This window comes from Brachyhypopomus gauderio, chromosome 2, assembly GCF_052324685.1.
Source record: "Brachyhypopomus gauderio isolate BG-103 chromosome 2, BGAUD_0.2, whole genome shotgun sequence".
Taxonomy (NCBI): Eukaryota; Metazoa; Chordata; class Actinopteri; order Gymnotiformes; family Hypopomidae; genus Brachyhypopomus; species Brachyhypopomus gauderio.
This window is the reverse complement of record NC_135212.1, coordinates 27,981,787-28,004,695: the sequence shown is the minus strand read 5'-3', so window position 1 is coordinate 28,004,695 and position 22,909 is coordinate 27,981,787. Positions and strand designations below refer to the sequence as shown.

Genomic DNA, 22,909 nt, shown 5'->3' with positions numbered 1-22,909 from the left:
TTGCGATGGCTATGATGGTATCTATGAGCTCTGTGAGATACATGCACAGGAATTTGCAGACACATTGTGGAATAAAAACAAGCTTTATGAATACTAGCAGGGTAAGAAAATGGCAGAATAAGTTAAGACTTAGCTGGGCTAGAGATTCAGTGTCTATGGAGGAAAGTAGATGAAACAAAGCGTAGAAAGTTGCTGCGCGGAGTTGTCCTAATTTATCTGTTTTAGTCAGTGCTGTATCTGCCCCTTAATTCACACCTTAGACCTAGTCGTGGGCGATATGTATCGTTTGCGAAATTATCTTGAATGTTGTTTTGACGATGTGTAATTTTGTAATATCGAGGTTTTTTTTTTTCTTTTTTTTCTTCAATCGCCAAAAATTGTGCGGCGCCAGTGGTTCTCTGCTTTTACCACAGCGCCACGCCGCAAGCCTTAAGAAAAAGTAGCCTACTACACCACGTGACTGTTTGCGTGCGAAAAGTCTTGCGCCAGCGCCAGACCCGCCACGCAGTAAGAGAAAATGCAAGCAAAGGAGGCAGCAGCATCCGACCCTGAACCTGCTGGGTCATCCACCACTTCAGAGTCAAAAGAATTAGTGCCAAGACGAGGGTCTACCTCACTAGTCTGGAGATGGTTTGGGTTCGAAAAGAATGACGTTGTTCAGGACAATGTAATTTGCAAAATATGCCGTAAATCTGTTACAGTCAAACAAAGCTCAACGACGAATCTCATTCACCATCTGCGTTACAACCACAGTAAGGAATACGAAGAATTTGAAAAACTTCGAAACTCTCAACAAAAAACAAGTACTGGTAGGCCTAAACCACAATGTGCCCAACAAACGCTGGCTGAATCTTTCAGCAAAAGGGTGCCCTATGAGAGGAAGAGCAAGCGGTGGCAAGACGTAACCAATGCCGTGACCAAATTCATAGCACGAGAAATGCTTCCGATGCGGTTGGTAGAGTCAGAAAGCTTCACTGAGCTAGTCAACGTCCTAGAACCACGCTACACAGTGCCCAGTCGGAAGTACTTCAGTGGCACTGCTCTACCCACACTGTACGATGACACCCGCAAAGCTGTGGAAAAGGCAGTGCAGAGCCTTACACACTTTGCTACAACAACCGATTTGTGGTCGAGCCGAACATCGGAGCCATATCTCTCACTGACCATCCATTTCATTGATGAATCTTGGCGACTTCGGAGCTACTGCTTGCAAACGTCTTATTTCCCAGAGTCCCATACAGGCGAGATAATTGCTCTTGGGCTGAAAGATGCCCTCGCATCCTGGTCACTGAAAGAAGAGGCCATGGTGTGCATGACCACAGACAGCGGAGCCAACGTAGTCAGCGCACTCCGAATTAACAACTGGAAGAGGCTACCGTGCTTTGGGCACCGGCTTCATATCGCAATCGGTGAGTTCAAATGTCATTAATGTCATTATTCTGAGTGTCAAAGAAAATGGAAATGCACTATAATGCATTTTTATATTTATACGGCCCACAACTAATTAAATTTAACTCGCTTGCAGACCGTTTATATCTGTATATATACATAACGTCGTTAACGGCCCACCACTAATTTATACCTTTTAATTCATTATTATTATTATTATTATTAAGATGTGTTGAGCAGGCTACTGACAAACAATATGTCTGCTAATAAATGCTATTTTAAATGGTCATGCATGGTATTATAAGGCTGTTATTTATATATCCATACATATACATAATGTAAGTAAAAACAACTGACTAACTAAGCTCTGAGAGCAGTGGCGGACGCAGCCGGCGTTTTTTGGACGGGCCAGCGTGTAATTGGGGTGGGCAAGCGCGAACGAAAGTTGTTGAGCGGGGGGGGGGGGGGGGGGGGGGTGGCGAACGTAAGTTGTTGAGCGGGGGGGGGTTTATGATCATTAAATGACTCGTGCGCTAGGCGAAATTTTTTTTTTATAATTTTCATACAGAAAACTGTATTCTGAGCTTGTTATTGGGTGGGCCCAGCTGCCAGTCTGGGTGGGCCTGGCCCACCCAGGCCCACCCGTAGATCCGCCCCTGTCTGAGAGTGCGTTGTGTATAAAGTAGAGCCCCGCACCCGCGGGACCCAATGCATAGTAGCACGGCGCGGGGCAAATTTTGCGGGCGCGGGCGGGAGAGACAGACGGAAAGTCCCGTTTAAAGGAAGTTAACGCGCCTTAGCTGCTCTTCCTTTCGTGGTGCTGCTGCTTCTCCACGTGCTGATAAAGCTACACATTCTGGTTAAGCTGCTGCTTTGCCAGTAGTTACATTGTTGTTTATTTCTTTGTTTCTGGATTATTTATTTTATTTGGTGTCGTCGTCCAGACGCAGTTTATTTACTTGTGCAGTAACGCAAACGTCGGAATCATGCGGGAATTGCGGGCGGGAGCGGGACTGAAAAATCTGTTCCGCAGGACTCTAGTAAAGCACACAAATAGGCCTGCACATAGTATCTCAAGTTCACCTCTGCCAGTCAAGTTTATCAGCTGGCCCTACAATCGTGTTTGGGCAAACAATAGGATCAAAAATATCAATAGAAGCCTCCTGCTCCATTCATGGCAATGATGTACTCTTTCAAATATTTTTTCAGAGAGAAGCATGCGTGATACAAAGATAGACAGAGCCATTGGTGTCTGCAAAAAGGTGGTGGGAGCCTTTTCAAACAGCTGGAATCTGAAGAAAGCATTGGCTGATGCCCAAACTCAGATGAAGCTTCCTGAGCACAAGCTGATTACTGAATGTCCTACAAGATGGGGCTCAAGACAGCGTATGATTGAGAGGTTTGTTGAACAAGAAAAGGCCATTCGACATGTGCTAGGGGAAGACAAAAAGCGCAGACAGCTCATCCCTTCATGGCAAGATATTGATGTGTTGGAGTCAGTGAGCAAAGCACTTAGTCCCCTCCTAGAGTTTACAGACGCCCTCTCAGGTGAGCAAGTAGTTACCGTCTCCTACCTGAAGCCGGTACTCTCATTGTTTAACTCAGAGGTCTTGGCAGAGAAGTCTGATGACACACAGCTCACAAAGCAAATCAAGGAATCCATTTTGGGTTACCTTAACACTAAATACAGAGATGACAATGTGGATGACCTTCTAAGTGTGGCATCCACGCTTGACCCACGGTTTAAGAACCGCTACAATGATGATGATCAGATGATAATGTCAACAATTTCATCTGAGCTTATGGCTATGACAACCCAGGAAGAGAGCAATGAAGGTGCCATTGCAGAGGGTGGAGCAAAAGGTGACAGTGACACCTATGAGCCAGCCAAAAAAACAAAGAAGTCTTTTGGTAGTTATTTCAAAAAGTCAGTGAGAGAGGAGAGGGAGTCTCAGGCTAATGTCATAGAAAAGGAGATAAAGAGCTACCTTCTGATACCAGAGGTGGACAGTGATGTTAACCCTCTTGAATGGTGGAAAACCCAAGAGATAAATTTCCCCAGGCTGGCAAAGTTGGCAAAAAAGTATCTGTGTGTCCCTGCCTCAAGCAGCCCTTCAGAGAGAGCATTTAGCACAGGTGGAAATGTTGTGACTTGTCACCGGGCTTCACTCAAGCCTCATAGTGTGGACAGATTAGTGTTTTTGGCACACAATTTGAAGAAATGAACAACCTGTTGGCCTAAAATTTTCAAAGGTTTACAAAGTTTCTGGGGTCTGTTCTTATAACTGTGATGGCATTAAGGATTGTTTCTGCTTGAGATTGTTCTCTCCACAATTTTGCCATTTGTTTACAGTATGACTGCACTACTGTACTTTATTTTTTTTAAGACATTCTACTTAATTTCTAATTTGAACCTTTAAGACAGTGTCTTTTATTGTATGTTTGTTGCACACTACTGAAAGGATATTAAAGTATAATAAGCACTTTCTGTTGATTTGCAACACTTAATATGTTTCTCTTTGATATGTGTATTGTTAATAAGTTTTATTTATTTTTGTTGAAGTTGTATAAGAGAATAAATGTCCTTTCTTTAAATACTTGTCACTGCACTTATTCTTTTAGTCATTTTATTGTAATCTTAACACAAGTTTGTTTATTTATTTATTTTTGGAAAATATCGTCAAAATATCGTTATCGTGAAAATCCTAAAAAATATCGAGATATTTTTTTTTGCCCATATCGCCCACCCCTACTTAGACCAGGGCGAAACTACACCTGGAGTGACTAATTACAGCCAATAACAGCTAACAAAACAACAAGGTTATGATAAGAAGCCTAGAATCTACCAGAATCTGAAGCAATAGTAATTAAACTCAAGTCCTACCTTAACCAATCACAGGATGTTCCAAGACTAGATACACAAAGCACACTCTAATAAATGATCTGCATCTTAGTCTCTGCAGTCCAACAATTTTATTTTAGCTGGCAGTAATCCAGCGCGGGTGAAACGTTACTGATTGGTTTCCCTCTAGTTGAGGGTGGCGTAGTCCAAAGCTTATCATAATTATCGCTGTGTGACGCTGTGAGCGTTACATTTATAATCTAACCTCTCTAACAGCTGATGCTACGGCCAGCTCAAGATGCTCATCTGTGACCGTACTCTTCATTAAGCCATGCTCTTAACGACATCTTCGTATACTCTTTCCGACGCTCCGTTACGAACACCTTCAGAAAGTAAACGGCGTGTTATTTCTGCGTCTGTTGCTCCGCTTTCGGACATATTTCGGATAACCTCATAGTAGGCTCTAACGTTGGAGAATCCATGTTTGAAAGATACAAGTTCGTGTTTAGAACGATTAAAACTTTTTTACGTACGTCCGGTTTATGAGAGAACTTTTCAGAATCATTTTCAGAATCAGTTCGTTTTTAAATGATATATTGAGACTTTATTTTATAATTTCATTTTTCATACAGAAAATAATTCTGGAAAATATAACGTCATTTTGCAAATATAACACACTACAAAGTGAAGGAAACAATAAAATCCAGCCAACTCGCGCTCTCCAAATACTAGAAAACGAAAATGCTTTGGACGGAACGTACACGTACCATAATATGGAGCTATTATAGTGTCACCAGAACCTGAACCTGAAATCATTATTACTTGAAAAAACAGTCTGTAAAATCCTCGCAGGTATGCAAAAATTCGAGTTAAAATTCAGGTTCAGGTCGAAATTCAGGTTCGGGTCGCAATTCAGGTTCGGGTCGCAATTCAGGTTCGGGTCAAAATTCAGGTTCGGGTCGTAATTCAGGTTCGGGTCGAAATTCAGGTTCGGGTTGTAATTCAGGTTCAGGTCGAAATTCAGGTTCGGGTTGAAATTCAGGTTCAGGTTGAAATGCGGTTCATCCGGGATACGTAGGATGAGCAAACAAACTCAGAGCTAATCAAACTGCATCTGGCCAATCACAAAACATATCAGAGGTCATTAAGAGGCGCGTCTTTCTGCTAAATTTCCTGTAAGAGTGCGGTCCCTGTTTGGCGTGTAAGTAGCATGTAAGCAGCACGAAAGTGACCACTGTGCCACCCAGAAATGGCACCTTGTGGCAGCTGCCACATAATCGTGGCACTTAGTGTGACCAGTGCTGCGTGACTGTGGTCTCCGTTGTCCAGAAACGCCGCCTGCCTCTGCTGACAGACATCTAAAGACTCTTGGGTGACTCTGCGTATCGGCCACTCGCTTAAAATCATCCCGACGAGCTCCGAATCGCCATTTGTTGAAATGAAGATGGTTCATAACTTTTGTTTAAAAATTATGTTGAGTGAAATACTAGCCGACATCCAGCTAGACAGCTCTATATTACTAGTTCAGAATACTGTTTAGCGATAACGTCGAATTAAGATTATAGGAGGGTACGTGAATCTACAGTGGTAGACCGTTAACGACAGCACTAAATTTTAAGGGTTTATTATTATAGATGTATGGTTATCAGTGAATGTTCCTACACGCCATCAGCGTCATTTAAACCTCTGCGAGCGAATGGCATCGCATTTAGTATTTGTGCAATTTGTAGTATATTTCGCTTTGTATTGGTTTATATTGTTAGTCTAGATTACGTCTGTTACGACCCCACGATGTCATGGGTCTAGGTTTGGGGTGTGGGGTAGTAGCATGTGCGTAGTGGACAAGATGAAATTAAAGAAGAACGCGAAAACCAGACGGATACGTAAGAAAACGCTTTACTGCAGAGTGGTAATGGGTAGAAGAGCCTTTTCTACGCAGCAAAACACTGAACAGACACGTACGTACAAAAATACACGATTGACCATAAACCAACCAAGGAAAGGAGCAGTAGACGGCACCAAAGAAAATAAACAAACAAAATATACTAGTTAACAAAGCAAGACTCACACCTTACTAACATAAATAAAGAAAATATATCTACGACGATAATCTCAAACAAATATACATACACGGTGCCCGCCTCTATACTGGTGTTTCTTATAAAATATCCCTGCATGGGTGTCTATATAATTGTGCACATGCTACTACGTTCTTACTCCATGGTGGCGATTTTCACAACGCTATTCATGACAAAAGCTATCGCACAAACCCTCACCTCTCACATGAGAATCATGAGCTACAGTTTCTCAAAAGTCACACACAACCGTAAAGGCAATAAATGCTCGCGTCGCCTCCCGGCAACTTCCAGCAACTCCGTCATGCAGATTATGAAGCCGAATATCCTCCCCCTCATCCAAATCACGATCTTCGATTGGCCGACAGAATCCACCCGTACCGAGGCAATCCACCTGTTAAACCAAAATTAACCGAAAGAGAAAACAACCTCCCCAAAATCCACAGTTCACGTAACACCGCAGCATCAGCCATCAACCACCGAGCGGCTACTGCCACTCATTGTCTACCACTAATCTAAATTCGACATTATCGTTAAAGAGTATGTGTTCTGTATGAGAGCATGTGGTGTGTGCATGGGCAGTGGCGTGCACAGACATTTTGGGGGGCAAGTGCTGGGGCGAAGGGGGGGGGGGCACTTTTTAGCGCACGTGGAACAATTCATTATAAAAAAATTACAAGCGCATGTTGAATGAAATTTGACTTTTATTAGTAACATTCTCTAAACGTGAGTTTTCAATGGAAAAAGTCACACCGCCAACTGATAAAATCCATATCCAATATTAACTATAGTCATTGTCCTTCAGTTAACTTCTGTTTACCCTCCACTGTCTGCAGGCATTGTTGCATATATTTTGCAATTAGTAAATCAATATAGGCTTACAATTAAGACAGTAAAAAGACCAAAAAGTACAAGAATGAGTTATAGGCTACTGACTGTTGTCATTACACGAATGCAGATGGACATTTTTCACAGGTAATGGGGAACTTCCCGTTTCTTCTTTCACAAACGAATGTGTTAATTTATGTTGCCTAACAAAACGTATACAACAGAAAACGTTCAGCTTAACACATAGATTTGCAAACTCTACCTTAATTATTTGTATGTGGTCGTCCTCACGTTATCTATCACTGATTTGGGCTAGTGCGACTAGTTTATCAGGTGACCATCGGCTAAAAATGCTTAGTAGTTTGGTGCTGTATGAGACATTTTACTGCACAACAAAATGATTTCACGTTGGGCTTAGAGGACAAACGGTACGATTTGACTTGATGTGTATGTGACCTGGCTGGTGGGGACGGGAGAAGAAGTCTATCTGTGAGCGTGTGTGCTGTGCTGAAGACGCTTCCTTCCACTCGCTGAACTGAACTGCTGCTGCAGCGCATCTGGTGTGACAAAGGAATAGAGAGGTCGGGTGTGTGCGAGGTGGTGGCGCATTTCAGGGCATTGTTTTTAATCGCTCAGGTTTTCAAAAGATCATTTCAAACCGACCTCAGTAAAATGATAATAATAAAAAACGAAGTTTCAAAAGGGCACTTTCGTTGATAAAGGGCAGAGTTGGGGTCTAATTGTGCACGCCACTGTGCATGGGTAAGTTTGAGTGTTTTCGTGTTTATCTGTACTCGTTCTCTGGTATGTTCGCTTTAGTCATCCGTGTAGCGGACCACTTGGATTAATCACACAAACAATGCTCGGAGCCTCTACTGGTGTATCTTTATTCTCTCCTCCTTTCGCCACCGACATTTGACACCGTGAAAACTACAAAATGTGGCAAAAAATAAAAAATAAACACAAATGCCCTAGCACCATACCTCACAGATAATGTGTAGAACAGGGTCCAAACTTTAAATGCGTCACTCCTAGCAAACTTGCACATGAACTCAACTTTATGTTATGAGCCGCAGCTCTTACTGAAAACAAAACAACAATCACATCTCCCTTCGTTTCAAATTAAATAAATCACTCTTTTGGATTAATACAATTTTTCTTCCTACCTCCTTCTGCTTCCAATGGCGCTAAGTTTGAACTTTGTTTTACATTTGACATACAACAACACAAAAAAAAAACGAAGCCAACTACAGTAAAATATCTTCCACAAGTGTCAACAAGGAATATAACAAGTAATTCGTTTGTTCTTGTGTTTTTTCAAACTCTGGAGCAACGTACATCGAACGCGCACAGAAGAACTCGCGCTGAAGAGCTCGCGCTGAAAGTCTCGTGCCGAAAGTTTAGTTCAGCGATAACAGGAGGTAGCAGAATAATCAAATATTCAATAATAAACAAATAAATAAATATAAGGCTGTCATTTACAATCCGTGTTGTGTCGCTGTAGTGGTTTGTGGTGTCGTCTAGTTTAGTCATGCTTCATCATGATCGTGCTGTCCGTGTGTCTTCTATTATATTAACGTAGTTAATTTAATGTTAAATGTGAAACCCCTTATATAAAATGCTCTTCTCATCAAGTGTCCTCCCACTGATAACACTTCACCCCCACGTCACAACATAAAACAGATTTATTACAGATTGTTCATCAGTGAACGTTCATCACGCCATCAGCATCATTTAAACCACTGCGAGCGAGTGGCATCGCATTTGTAGGATTCGTGGAAATGAAGATGGTTTATATTTTTTGTTTGTTAATTTATGTTGGGTGAACGATTCGGAGCTGACCGACAGCTCCAAACTACGAGTTCAGGATGCTGTTTAACGATTATGTCGGGAGCCGCTCGGCTGACAATCTAGACTAACAATATAAACCAATACAAAGCGAAATATACTACAAATTGCACAAATACTAAATGCGATGCCATTCGCTCGCAGAGGTTTAAATGACGCTGATGGCGTGTAGGAACATTCACTGATAACCATACATCTATAATAATAAACCCTTAAAATTTAGTGCTGTCGTTAACGGTCTACCACTGTAGATTCACGTACCCTCCTATAATCTTAATTCGACGTTATCGCTAAACAGTATTCTGAACTAGTAATATAGAGCTGTCTAGCTGGATGTCGGCTAGTATTTCACTCAACATAATTTTTAAACAAAAGTTATGAACCATCTTCATTTCAACAAATGGCGATTCGGAGCTCGTCGGGATGATTTTAAGCGAGTGGCCGATACGCAGAGTCACCCAAGAGTCTTTAGATGTCTGTCAGCAGAGGCAGGCGGCGTTTCTGGACAACGGAGACCACAGTCACGCAGCACTGGTCACACCAAGTGCCACGATTATGTGGCAGCTGCCACAAGGTGCCATTTCTGGGTGGCACAGTGGTCACTTTCGTGCTGCTTACATGCTACTTACACGCCAAACAGGGACCGCACTCTTACAGGAAATTTAGCAGAAAGACGCGCCTCTTAATGACCTCTGATATGTTTTGTGATTGGCCAGATGCAGTTCGATTAGCTCTGAGTTTGTTTGCTCATCCTACGTATCCCGGATGAACCGCATTTCAACCTGAACCTGAATTTCAACCCGAACCTGAATTTCGACCTGAACCTGAATTACAACCCGAACCTGAATTTCGACCCGAACCTGAATTACGACCCGAACCTGAATTTTGACCCGAACCTGAATTGCGACCCGAACCTGAATTGCGACCCGAACCTGAATTTCGACCTGAACCTGAATTTTAACTCGAATTTTTGCATACCTGCGAGGATTTTACAGACTGTTTTTTCAAGTAATAATGATTTCAGGTTCAGGTTCTGGTGACACTATAATAGCTCCATACAGCAGGGGTACAGTAGCTTCACTAACACGCCGCACATCGCTCTCAATTTAAAGAGCCCTTTCTAGTTTCTGCTGCTGGCAGGATATTTAATGCAGTCTGTCTCTCAGGACCATCCGTCCATGATTTTGCGAGGTTTAAAACAATTAGAAATGATTGAGCTTGAGTATTTCGTTAGGAAATTTATCTTTTTCCAGTAAGTGTTGCTTTCATTAACTTTGCACCTTCAATTGAAATGTATAAAATAATACATTAAATTAAAATTATTATTAGTCCAAATGCTTCTGACCCGGCCGCTCTGTAAAATTTTAGAAGCCATTGTGGCCGGCAAATCGAAACGTTGTCCCACCCCTACCCTAGATACACTAGTGATTATTGTGAGCTTGTTATAGGAACGGAAGAAGTTATGAGTTGAAGATTCAAATACTTTACAGGTCTGTGGAAGAACCTCCAGACAAGTCAAGCAGTTACGGCATGGTTTATTTCCACTATCATCTCAAATACAGTGCACGCCACAGGTAGAAATCTACACTCTTCTTAGCCAGTAGCATTGGTTTCAAGTCATTGGAACAGTTAACCTTTGAGTATAGCTTTTGTCTTTTGGGAGAATTGTTTGCCAGTTGTGTGCCGAGTGTGTAACTTGACTTTTGTAAATTGAGTATTCTGTGTGTGGCCCAGGCTTGACATACTGTGTCTTATTGTATAAAGTCAGATGCGGGTAAGTGTTATTTTCTTTGGGGTAAATGTCTTGTTTCTCCTGTTTTTGTGCGAGTTATGGAGTAAGTGTTGCCAATTCTTTAGTTGTTTTCTTTTTCTTTATTTGGTGTAGCTAGTTTTGGAAGTAGAGTGGCATTTTCTTTGGATTGGTTTGTTTGTTAATTTGGCCTGGCTTACCCCTGGAGAGATATCTTAAGAGAGATGGCTTGCTGCACATATTATATTTTTATATTATGTTAGTAAATAAACTTTAGACTAAGAAAACCTTGTGTTGGTTTGTGTACACTCTTTTTTTTTTACCATTTCGCTTGCCTTTAGAGGAGGAACAAGTCATGGAAATTTGAACCTTAATGGTGAGCAAGAACAATCAGAAACAGTTGGGTATGGTATCAAAGTAAAATTCAAAGTTTATTAAAGACAAAAGATAGAAAAATAGAAAGATGGATTGATCCAGAGATCTCCCTTACACACACTCAAGAGCGTCTGCAAGAGAGCTGCCCTCCTCTCTGACAATAGTTCTTATACTATTTTGCCAAATGATTAAATCATACTTCTGTGACATGAGTTAAGTATGTGGCTCACATGAGTTGAGGTGATGGGGTGAGGTATCACCAGGGTCCTCAGGCCAAGGCCTCCTTGTTCATCTGGTTTGCCAGGCATGCCAGATATACTACCATTCTGACACCAGACGCCCTTATCTACAGGCCCGAGACCTTCAGGACTGTCTGCCTTCAACTCACGAGGAGCACAGAGAGAGGCAGGCAGGGAGGGAGGCAGGTATTTTTTAGTATATTATATTTTTCATTCAGTTTACAGAAGTTTCCTTTTGACGGGAGACATCAGCAGAGGTGCTAACTGTGCTTCTTGGCTAAATAAAAGCCATTGAAATGTATGCTCGTCTAGGAGTCCTGCCTCCCTCGCCAGAGTTACAGGCAAATACCTTCCTGAGGTGTTTGATCTCAGGTAGATATAAGCTTTATTATCCTTTCATATCCTTTTTTGTATATCACCATAGACCTTGCTTAACAAACTACTATACAAATTAGGTTCATTATTTTATTTATTTAGATACTATTGTCCCTATTTCTCTCTCTATGAGATGATGGGGTACAACTAGAATATTATTGGTAGTTATTTTGCTATTTGGGGGTGAGGATGCTCCTGTGCAGTACTATTATTACTGAATTTTGACTTTTTAACAATTGTTGGGCTTGAAATCATCCGTCCAGTCTGCCAACAATAGTCATGCATATTGCCTTCTGTCATGTGTAGCCATGCAGGTATCACAATGAAGCAGTCGGTTTCTTTTTTTTTTCCCCCCATTTTAATTGAATAACATTTTCTACTTCCACCAATATCACCCAAGCCCTCATTTTCTGCAGATCTTGGAGAAAGCCGTTGCCAGTCTGGTACATATCGACTTTCTCCTGAGCTTAGGGATTGTCTCGTCAGAGGTGGATGGTACTTCAGCACTGGTAGACTGGAAACCTGCAAAGTCAAAGCAAATAGACGGTGTGAGAGGGATGCTGTGTGTCATTATTCCATGCTGTTGTCATTATTGTTGTTCATGCCCTATTAGTTGTGCAACATGAAAGACTACTAAACCATAGAACACAAGTAAACCATGGAAGACTACTATACCATGGACCCCTCACTTCTTTATGCATAATACTGTCATGAATTAAACTTCACCAAAGAAATACTAAAACACGTACCATCTGGAATATGTTTGTTCACCACCTGGTCCTCTGTGTGAACATGCACTTTGTTTGTCCGTTTCTTTAAAAAGAACAGACAATTTGATATAAAATCATTCAAAATATGATTGACAGTAGCATAAATGTATGGTTGAAAATCATTCAGAAGAGCAGAGTCTAAAGCTAATGGTGTGACTGGGAATAAATACATTTTAAAAACAGATACCTTGAATCTCAGCTTCAGAAATCTTGGAAACCTTAACCACCGACAAGATTTCTTTTCCAGCCCCACGTCCACTGTCTGTGCTGCACTCTGCAGAGCAGAGCCTGTATGGTCCTGTTCTGACCGAGAGGTGGTGATGCCAGCGACGTCACTGAACACAGTGTGGGCAATCAGAGCCGACAGCTCAGAGCAGCATCTCTGTAGTGACTGCCTCACTTCCAAGTCAGCCTCCGTCACAGACTCGCTTCCAGAACAGTAGTGATCAGTGTCAGACTTGGTGCAGGACGTCAACCCAAGGCTTTGGTGGAGAAGATTTTCTGTAGCCGTCTTCACAAAGCTCCTCACGATGCCCGACTGGAGTGCTTCCATGGAAAGGTCAGTATCTGACAATACTGACCGAGTCCCCCTGCAGCTCATTTGTGCTTTTATTTTCTCCAGAGCCGCAATCCTTTCCAGCATCAGGTTCCTCACTATAGGGAGGAGCTCCTGAGAGGACTGCCTGAGGGAGTCTATGGAGAGTCTGCTGTCCAGTGCTTTCCAGGAACTGCTGATCACTTTTCCAGCAATTACTTCAAAACTGTCTACAGTTATGAAGTCACTGAGGGCTTCCAAATGCATGTCAGACGGTGTTAATATCTGCCTCATGTACAAAACCTCCAGCCTTTGCTTCACAAATGTTAAATAATCCTTTCCTATTAGCTGTCCAGGAAGGTGCTCGTCAGGAATCACTGACAATATGCATTCAATAATGCTCTTAGAGAGGTTTGTGGAGTTCAGCAGTAGTTTGTAGTTTGGAGTGGTTGTGCAGAATTCCAGAAACCCAGACATCCTGGTCATAACTGCACGCATCAGACGTTGGGCAACGTCTTCAATGTCGCTTACAGGCAGTGTAACACTATCATTGAGGTCATTATTGCAGTAAATCTCCAGAAGAGGTGAGTTCATCTAGAGTAACAACATGTGCAAGAGTAGTAAACAAGATTGTAGTCACTGATCACCATGGATGTAATTTTGTAAAAAAAAAAAAAAGTGGGGGGGACATGGATTCGTTGCTATTTAAATATTTGGTTTTAACCGTAAAAACTGGGGGGGACCAAAACCAGCTGTTGAAAAAGACCCCCCCAATTACGTCCATGCTGATCACTGGCCTTAGTCTCACACTGCATATATTGCTAATGGGTATATAAACACATCAACTATGGAGGAAAACATGAATAATAATAAAAATAATTGAATAAATGAACTAAAACATTTTCGTCCTTCACCTGTTTTAGGGAGTCATCCACAATAGCGGACATGATGCTGATGGTCTCTTTCATGTTGAGATGTTTTATCTCGGGTGGCAACATATTCATAATGGCCCTCATGACCTCTCCGTGGATCAGGCTGAAGATCCTGTCCTTTGAGATGCCAAAGATGACCCTGAGAGGCTCTGACATAGATGATGTGCTGCTTCTTGTGTTCAGATCAAACCTACTGAAATTAATATTTCCCAATAAACTATAAAATACATAAAGGAATCACAGGCTTGATGACATTAAGCCAAAATTAAGCCAAAACTGTTAAACTCAGTGCTTGTGGACTTTGAGTTTAACTGAGTAAATAACTCAGCATATCAATACTCCAAATGAATACTCAGTCTGAAGGTTGGTGGTGAGTATTGACTTACATGCACACGGAAGCATAAATTACAGGACGAGGGGGAAAACCACGTCTGCTCTTCGGTCCGCAGGTGATCTGAGAGGGAGAATCGTGTTTCTCTCCATGATCCACCTCATGAGGGCTGCTGGAGATGCAGGTTCCTCCTGAGGACCTCACCCCTAACAGGCCTGACTCAAAAGCAGGAGCAACCACCTCCTTCACTGCCACTTTGACCCATGCTGAGATTTTTTCCAGCACTTCAATCAAATCCTCCATTTTCATCTAGTTAGGTTAAAGGAAAGTGTAAAACGGTCATCAGTATCCAAAAGCTTAATGATTTTTAATTATTACTTTTTTTAACCTTAAGCTGATTATTTCTTTAAGAAGTAAAATGCTAATGCAAAGAACATCTACTGTTGTGAAGGTCTGACCAGACATGGCCAAAGGCTCATGTTGCTATGGTAACTCATAGACACACAGGCAGATAGGAAGACAGATACAGAGATTGGTACTCACATTGCTTGGCAGTGTATTCCTCAGCTCTTCATTTAGAACAGCTGGATTAATCCCAGAGGTGGATATGACTCCAGCACTTTTCCCACATGGAGGAGTGTTGAGATCCTCCATCACTGCCTCCTCCACTCTAGCACAGCAAATAGCTGTGGTGAAAGAAACATTTACTTTAAGCATCTATGAGGCAGACACTAATGATGCACATAAGCAAATGTCACTAAAAACATAAATTATGGAAAATTATACTGTTATGAATAACCGTATAATGCATCACGTTTTGGTAACAAGTCATCACGCTAAATCTCACCTGAAAACCATCTGCTATGGTTTTTCTTTGCCTGCTTGCTTTTCACGCTAGGGGCAGACACATCACAGCCCCCAGGAAGCTCTTCTGCTTTAACTTTGTTAAACTGTAGTAGAGAAAATGAAGAAAAAATGAGTTTCATGATGACCGGTTTTGCATTTCTCAAAATCCTCCACAAGGTGGCGTTATTAGAATTGTGTATGCGCTAAAAAGGGAGGAAACTGGTGACGCTTTACGAGTGTGTCCGATAGAAAACGGTTGATTTGCTCATGCAGGCCTATATATATATATATATATATATATATATATATATATATATATATATATATATATATGCTCGGTCTAGACTCCATTAACACATTTTCTCATTGTCATTAAGTGGCGACCCACTTTTTAAAAACGTTGTAGGTTGCCGTACACCATGCAGTTTATGTAATACAACTTATTTGGTGGTCTTATGAAGGACCGTTTATAAGCTATTGAAATTATTACAAAAAAACTGTGTATAAGTGCTCTAGGGCCTTCACGACCGCCACTTGCGTCTGTGTTAAGGTTATTTGTAGACGGTGCCTTAGACGTTGCAGTGGTGAAAGTTGCACATTTAAAATAATAACATGTTGTCTGCTATTTAAAATACGTCTATTCCTGACGTAAACAAAGTTGTAGATGTTTGTCTTGGTTGCCAGAAATAAGAATTTTCATATTATAGCACTTTTGTTAATACTGTCTTAAAGTTATTGAAGAAATAATTCCGAATATTCGAACGTGAAACAAACCATTGAAGTTTCCTAGTATGCATACGAGTGACTTTTGATCCCATTAAAATTAACTTAAAATTATGTACAGTTATAAAGAAGTGTGTCCTCTTTGTGTCCGACAGAGATGTAGACTGTGTGGAAAAAATGCGATATTTTTCGCTTGGCCATTTCAACGTTTAGTGCTAAAGTTTCAGCTCCGCTTTGCGAGTCATGCTGGTGATCGGATTCCTGCATTTGTTGACGGGCAGAGACGAACATGTGAGCGGGAGCTGGAGTGTTTAACTTTTAAAATACAAACTCAAAAGAAAATGGTGGATATTTTTCCAATTACAAAAAATCCTTGCCCATAAAAAATAATGCTGTTGTCTGCTGTCGCCAGTGGCGAGTGAATATTAGGGTTACCATAAATATTACTCGCAAATTAATATTTATGGTCGTGATTGCGACGATTTTAGTCGCAATCTGAAGCCCTGGCATGTCTGACGGGTGCCTCTGATTTTTTCCAGGATAAAAGGTGAGTACAAAATTAGAAGAGTGGCATATTAATTTTTTTTACAAGCTGTCCGTGACCCACCCAGAACGTGTCCGCGACCCACTTTTGCGTCGCGACCCACCAGTTGAGAATCATATTTGGACTGCTCAGACGGGATGGGTGGATGGGTGGATGGATGTGTGGGGGGGCATACATCATATTTTGAAAGCCAATGTGTTCTGATGTGATAAGAGGCCGTAAAATGAAGTAACTGGAATGTAACCGGATAATTAATGTTAATCTGAGTCGCAATTTGTTATATTTTTGTGCAATATTCTACAATCACTGTTGCTACAAAGCAACTTTAGAGAACTGTCTCGACGAGGAATGTAATTTTCAAAAAATAGACTGAGAAGCGGCTCTCTCGAATTTACTCGGACTAAAGTGAGATTATGGAAAAAGCTCAAAGGAACATGAACTTACGCTCATCATTTGGAATAGTCACTTCTTTACTCGCACAAGATATCGCTGAACCGCTGTAGTACCTACTTCAACCTCGGTGACGATCAAACTGTGGCGACTTTTATAGGTCTCCTGCATTGTGACATCATATGCCGTGTTGTCATATACGCAGTTAGACAATAACTAAAACTACTAATTGGCCGTGTTATCATTGTGACGCAGTTAGATAATAAAATTTGAATGTTTTGCCTGAAGAACATCAGCTACTCAAATCTAACAAATGCTAACCTAGCTAGATAGCCAACTTTCAGCCCTCTGTCCTAGTTGTTAGTCACCTTCTGTACCGTATATTCTTGTGTTTTCACCTGCTCTGCTCACTTTTTAGCTCAAGGAAGGAGAGGTTATTAGCTAACAATATAGCTCAGTATAGGTGATTTCTCAGTTTAACTAGATAATTTAATCTTGTTTTATTGTTTAATTGTATTAAAAAATAAAATAAATTATTGTTTAGTGTATTAAAGTTTATTGGAGACTTTTGGAGACTCTGAACAAACACGCTCTTTAGTTGCTGTCCTCTGGGCCGTGAGCCACACAACAATCAGTGCAGACCCTCACCGGTCCACACTGCACATGAACTGCGCATGCCCTAAGCTGCCACCGATGGGGGCTGTAAATATAAATGCTTTAGTCTTCAGTGAGACATGAAAAGAAATCACTGAATTTAACTCACATAGTCTCAGTCATTCTTCACCTCATTCACCACGTAGCCGGTCACTCGACTCGTCCACAGTGCATCTCTGTGAAAGCTAAACATCTAGCTAACTTACTCATCATGTCTCACTCTAAACTCTATTCTCAAAAATACAGGAAAGAGTGGGAATCAAATCCTGAATTTAAAGGCTGACTGAAGCAGTGTATTGGAGATAATACACGGGCATACTGCCTGTATTGTAAGGTTGATTTCTATGCCAACTAGTTCCTGCTAACTGCTACTCATATACTAACATTTAACAACACTGCAAAATTTATGTAATTATGTAAATTATTTATGTAATTTACGTAAAAATTATTTATACAAAGCATTAAAGTCATGTAGTTCTTTTGAGAAGTGACTGCCTATTTCAAAGACAACTGATGTTGTTCATTTGTAGTTCTAGGGTGTTTTTTACTCATTTTTTTCTCTCCCAACGTTATTTCTTTACACAGCTTCAAAAACATGTATTGTGCAAATTAGGTGATGACGTCATTTAGCGACATCTAGCGACTTTTAGGACAACCAATAGCTACTTTCCTTACTGAGGAGTTGGCAACTGTGACGGGCGGTGTGAGCAACTGAAAAGGAAGCGATCACGCCAAGTCTCAGGGAAAAAGGATGGTTTACAGTTTTTTTCAACTGTTTACACACAAAATCTTTTCTTCTCACACAATTTTCTAAACATGCCCTTCAAACACCATAACCCCACACCAAATCTGCAAAACCATACACTAACTCTCAGTGTCTGACTCAGTATTCAATTTCCAAACACACATTTTGCAAAACTTTACACACAAGTTTTTACCTAACACACAAATATCAAACAGGAAGTTACTTGATTTCATCTTTCAAACACAACCTATCAAAATGCCACACTAAATCACCAGTGATTCACTCCCAGTCCTCATATGTGTAAGCACTCATTACTTTATTGAACACCAACGAATCATTGGCTAAGTATAGGCCTATAAATAGGTCAAATGTCAAGATGTCTGTTTTGAACCATGAATCCACAAGATCCAGCACCACATAGTCAACGATGCAACTGTTTTCCATAACATGGACACAGTAAGCTTGTCCACTGTCCATCGTGTCCTGCAGAATAATCACTTACATATGAAGCAGCTATACAGGGTCCCATTTGAAAGAAACAGCATCAGAGTGAAGAACCTGCATCATGACTTTGTGAATGTATGTATGCAAAACTAATTCCAGTATATTAGACTTGCACATATCAAGATTTTTGGGTTGTGCACATGTGTGCAAATATATATTCTTGTCTCTTACAGAGAATTTTGGAGATGGATGCAGATGCAAATGTCCGCCATGAGTATATTTATATAGATGAGGTGGACTTGAACCCCACTTAGACCAGGAGAAGGGGGAGAAATGTCATTGTTCAAAGGGCCATTGTGAATGTCCCAGGACAACGTGGGGGAAACATTACAATGTGTGCTGCCATTACCAATAATGGTGTCCTGCATCACCATGCAACACTTGGTCCTTACACCACTGCGCACATCATATTTTTTCTGGATGCAATTCTCAATATTCTTGTCCAAGGTCGGCAGAATCTAGATCAACAAAGTTTTGTGTTCATATGGGACAATGTCAGTTTTCATCGGGCACATCTGGTCCAGAACTGGTTTGTGACACATCCTCACTTCTCTGTTCTGTACTTGCCTCCATATTCACCTTTTCTCAATCCAATTGAAGAGTTCTTCTCCACCTGGTGCTGGCGGGTATATGATCATCGTCCTCATGCTCATATTCCACTTCTTGAGGCGATGGAGGAAGCGTGTGGCGACATTGATGCTGCCTCTATTCAAGGATGGATGCGCCACGCAAGGAGGTTCTTCCCTCAGTGTTTAGCAAGAGAGGACATACAGTAGCCCCCAGCCCATACCCTTACCACAGCCAACACCCCCCAGCCCATACCCTCACCACAGCCAACACCCCCCAGCCCATACCCTCACCACAGCCAACACCCCCCAGCCCATACCCTCACCACAGCCAACACCCCCCAGCCCATACCCTCACCACAGACAACACCCCCCAGCCCACACCCTCACCACAGACAACACCCCCCAGCCCACACCCTCACCACAGCCAACACCCCCAAGCCCACACCCTCACCACAGCCAACACCCCCCACCCCATACCCTCACCACAGACAACACCCCCCAACCCATACCCTCACCACAGCCAACACCCCCCAGCCCATACCCTCACCACAGCCAACACCCCCCAACCCATACCCTCACCACAGCCAACACCCCCCAGCCCATTCCCTCACCACAGCCAACACCCCCCAACCCATACCCTCACCACAGCCAACACCCCCCAGCCCACACCCTCACCACAGCCAACACCCCCCACCCCATACCCTCACCACAGACAACACCCCCCAACCCATACCCTCACCACAGCCAACACCCCCCACCCCATACCCTCACCACAGCCAACACCCCCCAGCCCATTCCCTCACCACAGCCAACACCCCCCAGCTTTTTCAGACATGTGTTTGGTGTCTGTCCAACTTCATGTGGTGGTTGGATTTTTTTTTTCTGCACTGTACAAATATTGTAACGGCAGCAAATTATTTGGAAAAAATAAATATTTTGGGTTTGAAAACTGTGTTGCGGGTATTTCACCTTCTCTCTGCACTTTTGTATAACTTAGAATCCCTTGAATGAAAGAAGAGCTTTAGGTTTTGATCAACAGTGTGTACATGATGAATCCAAAATGTCATATTATGACAAAGGTGTTGTCAATGTGATGTCAGTGCTTGCTTTTGAGATGTGTTTATGACATTTTGAATGTTGTGTGTCAACATTTTTTTGTTGTGTGTGAGTTTTGAAAAATAGACACAGATCTTGGAAAATGTGTGTAAACAGTTGAAAAAAACTGTAATAGAAAGTGTGCAAACCAAAACCCGTGCAAAAGATCCAAATTAAGGATATAATGACCAGCGGTCAACTGGTACAAAGACAAGACATATATAGGCAAACAAACGACCCTCAGGTGAGACGGATCACGGGCTCTGAGGGACGCACATAATGGGTCTGTCTCAAAACCTAGTGAGCTCTCTACGTAGGCACTGACTATGTAGACAGCTGTCTAACTAGACAACGTTCTAACCGCCATCCAGCCTCATAAGGCACATTATTGGGACGCTCTAGTTAGACAGCGACTGCGTCACGACTTGGCCCCGCCCACAGCACGCGCCCGCTGTTTACTCACCTCAACTGCGGTAAACACCTCGGGTAATCGCTATACCGGCATTATGGACGAACCTGTTGCAGTTTTTATTGCAATTTTAATTGTTTTTGGGCTGGAGGAAGAGCGGCGGAGACGTGAAAGCCGACGTGCTGCAGCCAGACGCCGAAATTTAAGAAGACGAGCGCTGATTTCTGTCCTTGAACGGGTAAGATCTGCTCAGATTTTCTCGGAGGTAAAAACTTTCCTCCTGTACTTGATTTCAACAATTAATCCCCCCCTATTATAATGCTGTCTTTTAAGCATAAAAGGTATGTTTTTAAAGGATAAAACTCATCTGCAAATACGCATTTTATACATTTTATTTTATGCAAAGTGATACAAATACACATGTAGACAATTCATTTTAAATAAATAAATCGATCAAATTAGAACCTGTGTGAACAGTTAATTTACAAAACAGATAAGTGATATTCTTTAAACACGAAGTAAATCACTTTTCTGTTTCGCAAAATAACTTCACACACACACAAAGTTATTTTTCCATTTCTTGCAGGGAGAAAGACCTACAAGGTACTGTGCTCTGAACACAAGTGTACCACTTCTGAGAATATTCCTGGACGACACCCAAATCAAATCAAATCAAAGTTTATTTGTATAGCGCTTTTCACAACACATGTCACAAAGCGCTTTACAGGATTTAAAAGGTTAACAATACTATGGGTCCAGAACCCTAATGAGCAAGCCAAAACACCCAAGACACCAAGCCTGACTTTCGCCTGAACCGTGAATCCCTGAAAGTGCTTTTACAACTCGAGCACCCATGGTTGGGAGGGAGCCATCAAAGTGTTGGTTTTTCTTTTTTGGTTGGCCTGTGGCACATCATACTGCATTGTATCCCGTGCTTTTTCTATACCCTACAGTTCTACAGTGCACCGTGTAATTCACAGAGTGGCCAATGAAATGCGGGGAATCCTTCCGAAAGTTATCCGGCACCCAAAACCAGAAGAACTGCAGAGCATCTCTGATGGCTTTGTGAGGCTGGGAAACCATGCAGCTTTCCACTCTGTAGTTGGTGCAATAGATGGGTGCCATGTGCGAATCAAAGCCCCTGCCTGTGTCACTCTGCACAACATCTGCATGGGAGCAGGAGATGTTGTTCAGCCTGAGGAGGAAGCAGATGAAGATGAAGCTGATATGCAGGAAGACGACAACATTACAGCTGTCAGTGGCCACCAATTACGGGAGCAACTTTGTGCCAACATTGCTGGTGTCCAGTGATTTTATTAAACCAGAAACAAATAAATCAGTTTTGTTTTCATTAAATGTTATACATTTGCACTGCCAGCATTAAGATGCTTTATAATTCAGGAAAATACATTTTAACCTCAGTGTTCTACACAAACGCTTCGAGTGTAATCAAACATTTTGCAATATCTACCCAATTTTAAATAGTTTAGAAAGATGCCTAAATGCATGAATATTAAGCAATTATTAGCTTAATATTAGCTTATACTGTAACTGACAATGCATTAGTTACGTATTAACTATTTAGTTTTCTAAAGCAGGTTTTCTATCAACTTCGATTGCTGATCTGGTCCCTAAGAGTGGAAATCATTTGTATATCTGAACACTGGCTATCACGTTAAAAAGCCCACATACATGTCCTATTAACCCAGCAGGGCTAACAAACTATACAAGAAAGGAATAACTAAGATAACTAATAAAATATTACAGTGACTGATAAAAAAAAAGATGGGCTGTTAGCATCAGCCCATCTAAAACAGTGCTCTGACGCTTCAAAACCCGCTAGCATAAATGCTAACCCATCGATATATAAAACACTGGAAAAAGGCCACCGACTAACCCAATAAATCGCTAATTTGTATTCTGTTATGCCAAGAAACCCCATAAAATACAACACTTACGCTATAAAAACTTAAATAACTTACATTTGAAAATGACTTCGCCACTGGACGTCCTTCTTCCGTCCGCCATGATGAAAAAGGTTGAGCTGTGCCGTGCTGCCCCGCGTTGCATCATGGGATTGCCTTACCGGCTGAGGAAGGGTCTAATGCTGACTTATTACAGGGTCAGATTAAGGTATCTTA

The 22,909-nt window shown here is 41.7% G+C and overlaps 2 protein-coding genes across 2 annotated transcripts; one reads left to right on the top strand and one right to left on the bottom strand.

Moving 5' to 3' along the window:
• Positions 1 to 268: 268 nt before the first annotated feature.
• On the top strand, positions 269 to 3,967 carry LOC143497397 (E3 SUMO-protein ligase ZBED1-like). Its single transcript, XM_076993305.1, has 2 exons — positions 269 to 1,409; positions 2,599 to 3,967. Exons 1-2 carry the CDS (start codon positions 518 to 520, stop codon positions 3,612 to 3,614), a joined length of 1,908 nt encoding a protein of 635 aa, XP_076849420.1. The 5' UTR covers positions 269 to 517; the 3' UTR covers positions 3,615 to 3,967.
• Positions 3,968 to 12,083: 8,116 nt separating this feature from the next.
• LOC143508832 (uncharacterized) lies at positions 12,084 to 16,919 on the bottom strand. The gene is made up of 8 exons (XM_076997441.1): positions 16,847 to 16,919; positions 15,137 to 15,239; positions 14,833 to 14,975; positions 14,345 to 14,598; positions 13,941 to 14,151; positions 12,679 to 13,620; positions 12,471 to 12,534; positions 12,084 to 12,243 (listed from the first exon to the last, which is right to left on the bottom strand). Exons 1-8 carry the CDS (start codon positions 16,853 to 16,855, stop codon positions 12,125 to 12,127), a joined length of 1,845 nt encoding a protein of 614 aa, XP_076853556.1. The 5' UTR covers positions 16,856 to 16,919; the 3' UTR covers positions 12,084 to 12,124.
• Between the last annotated feature and the right edge of the window lie 5,990 nt (positions 16,920 to 22,909).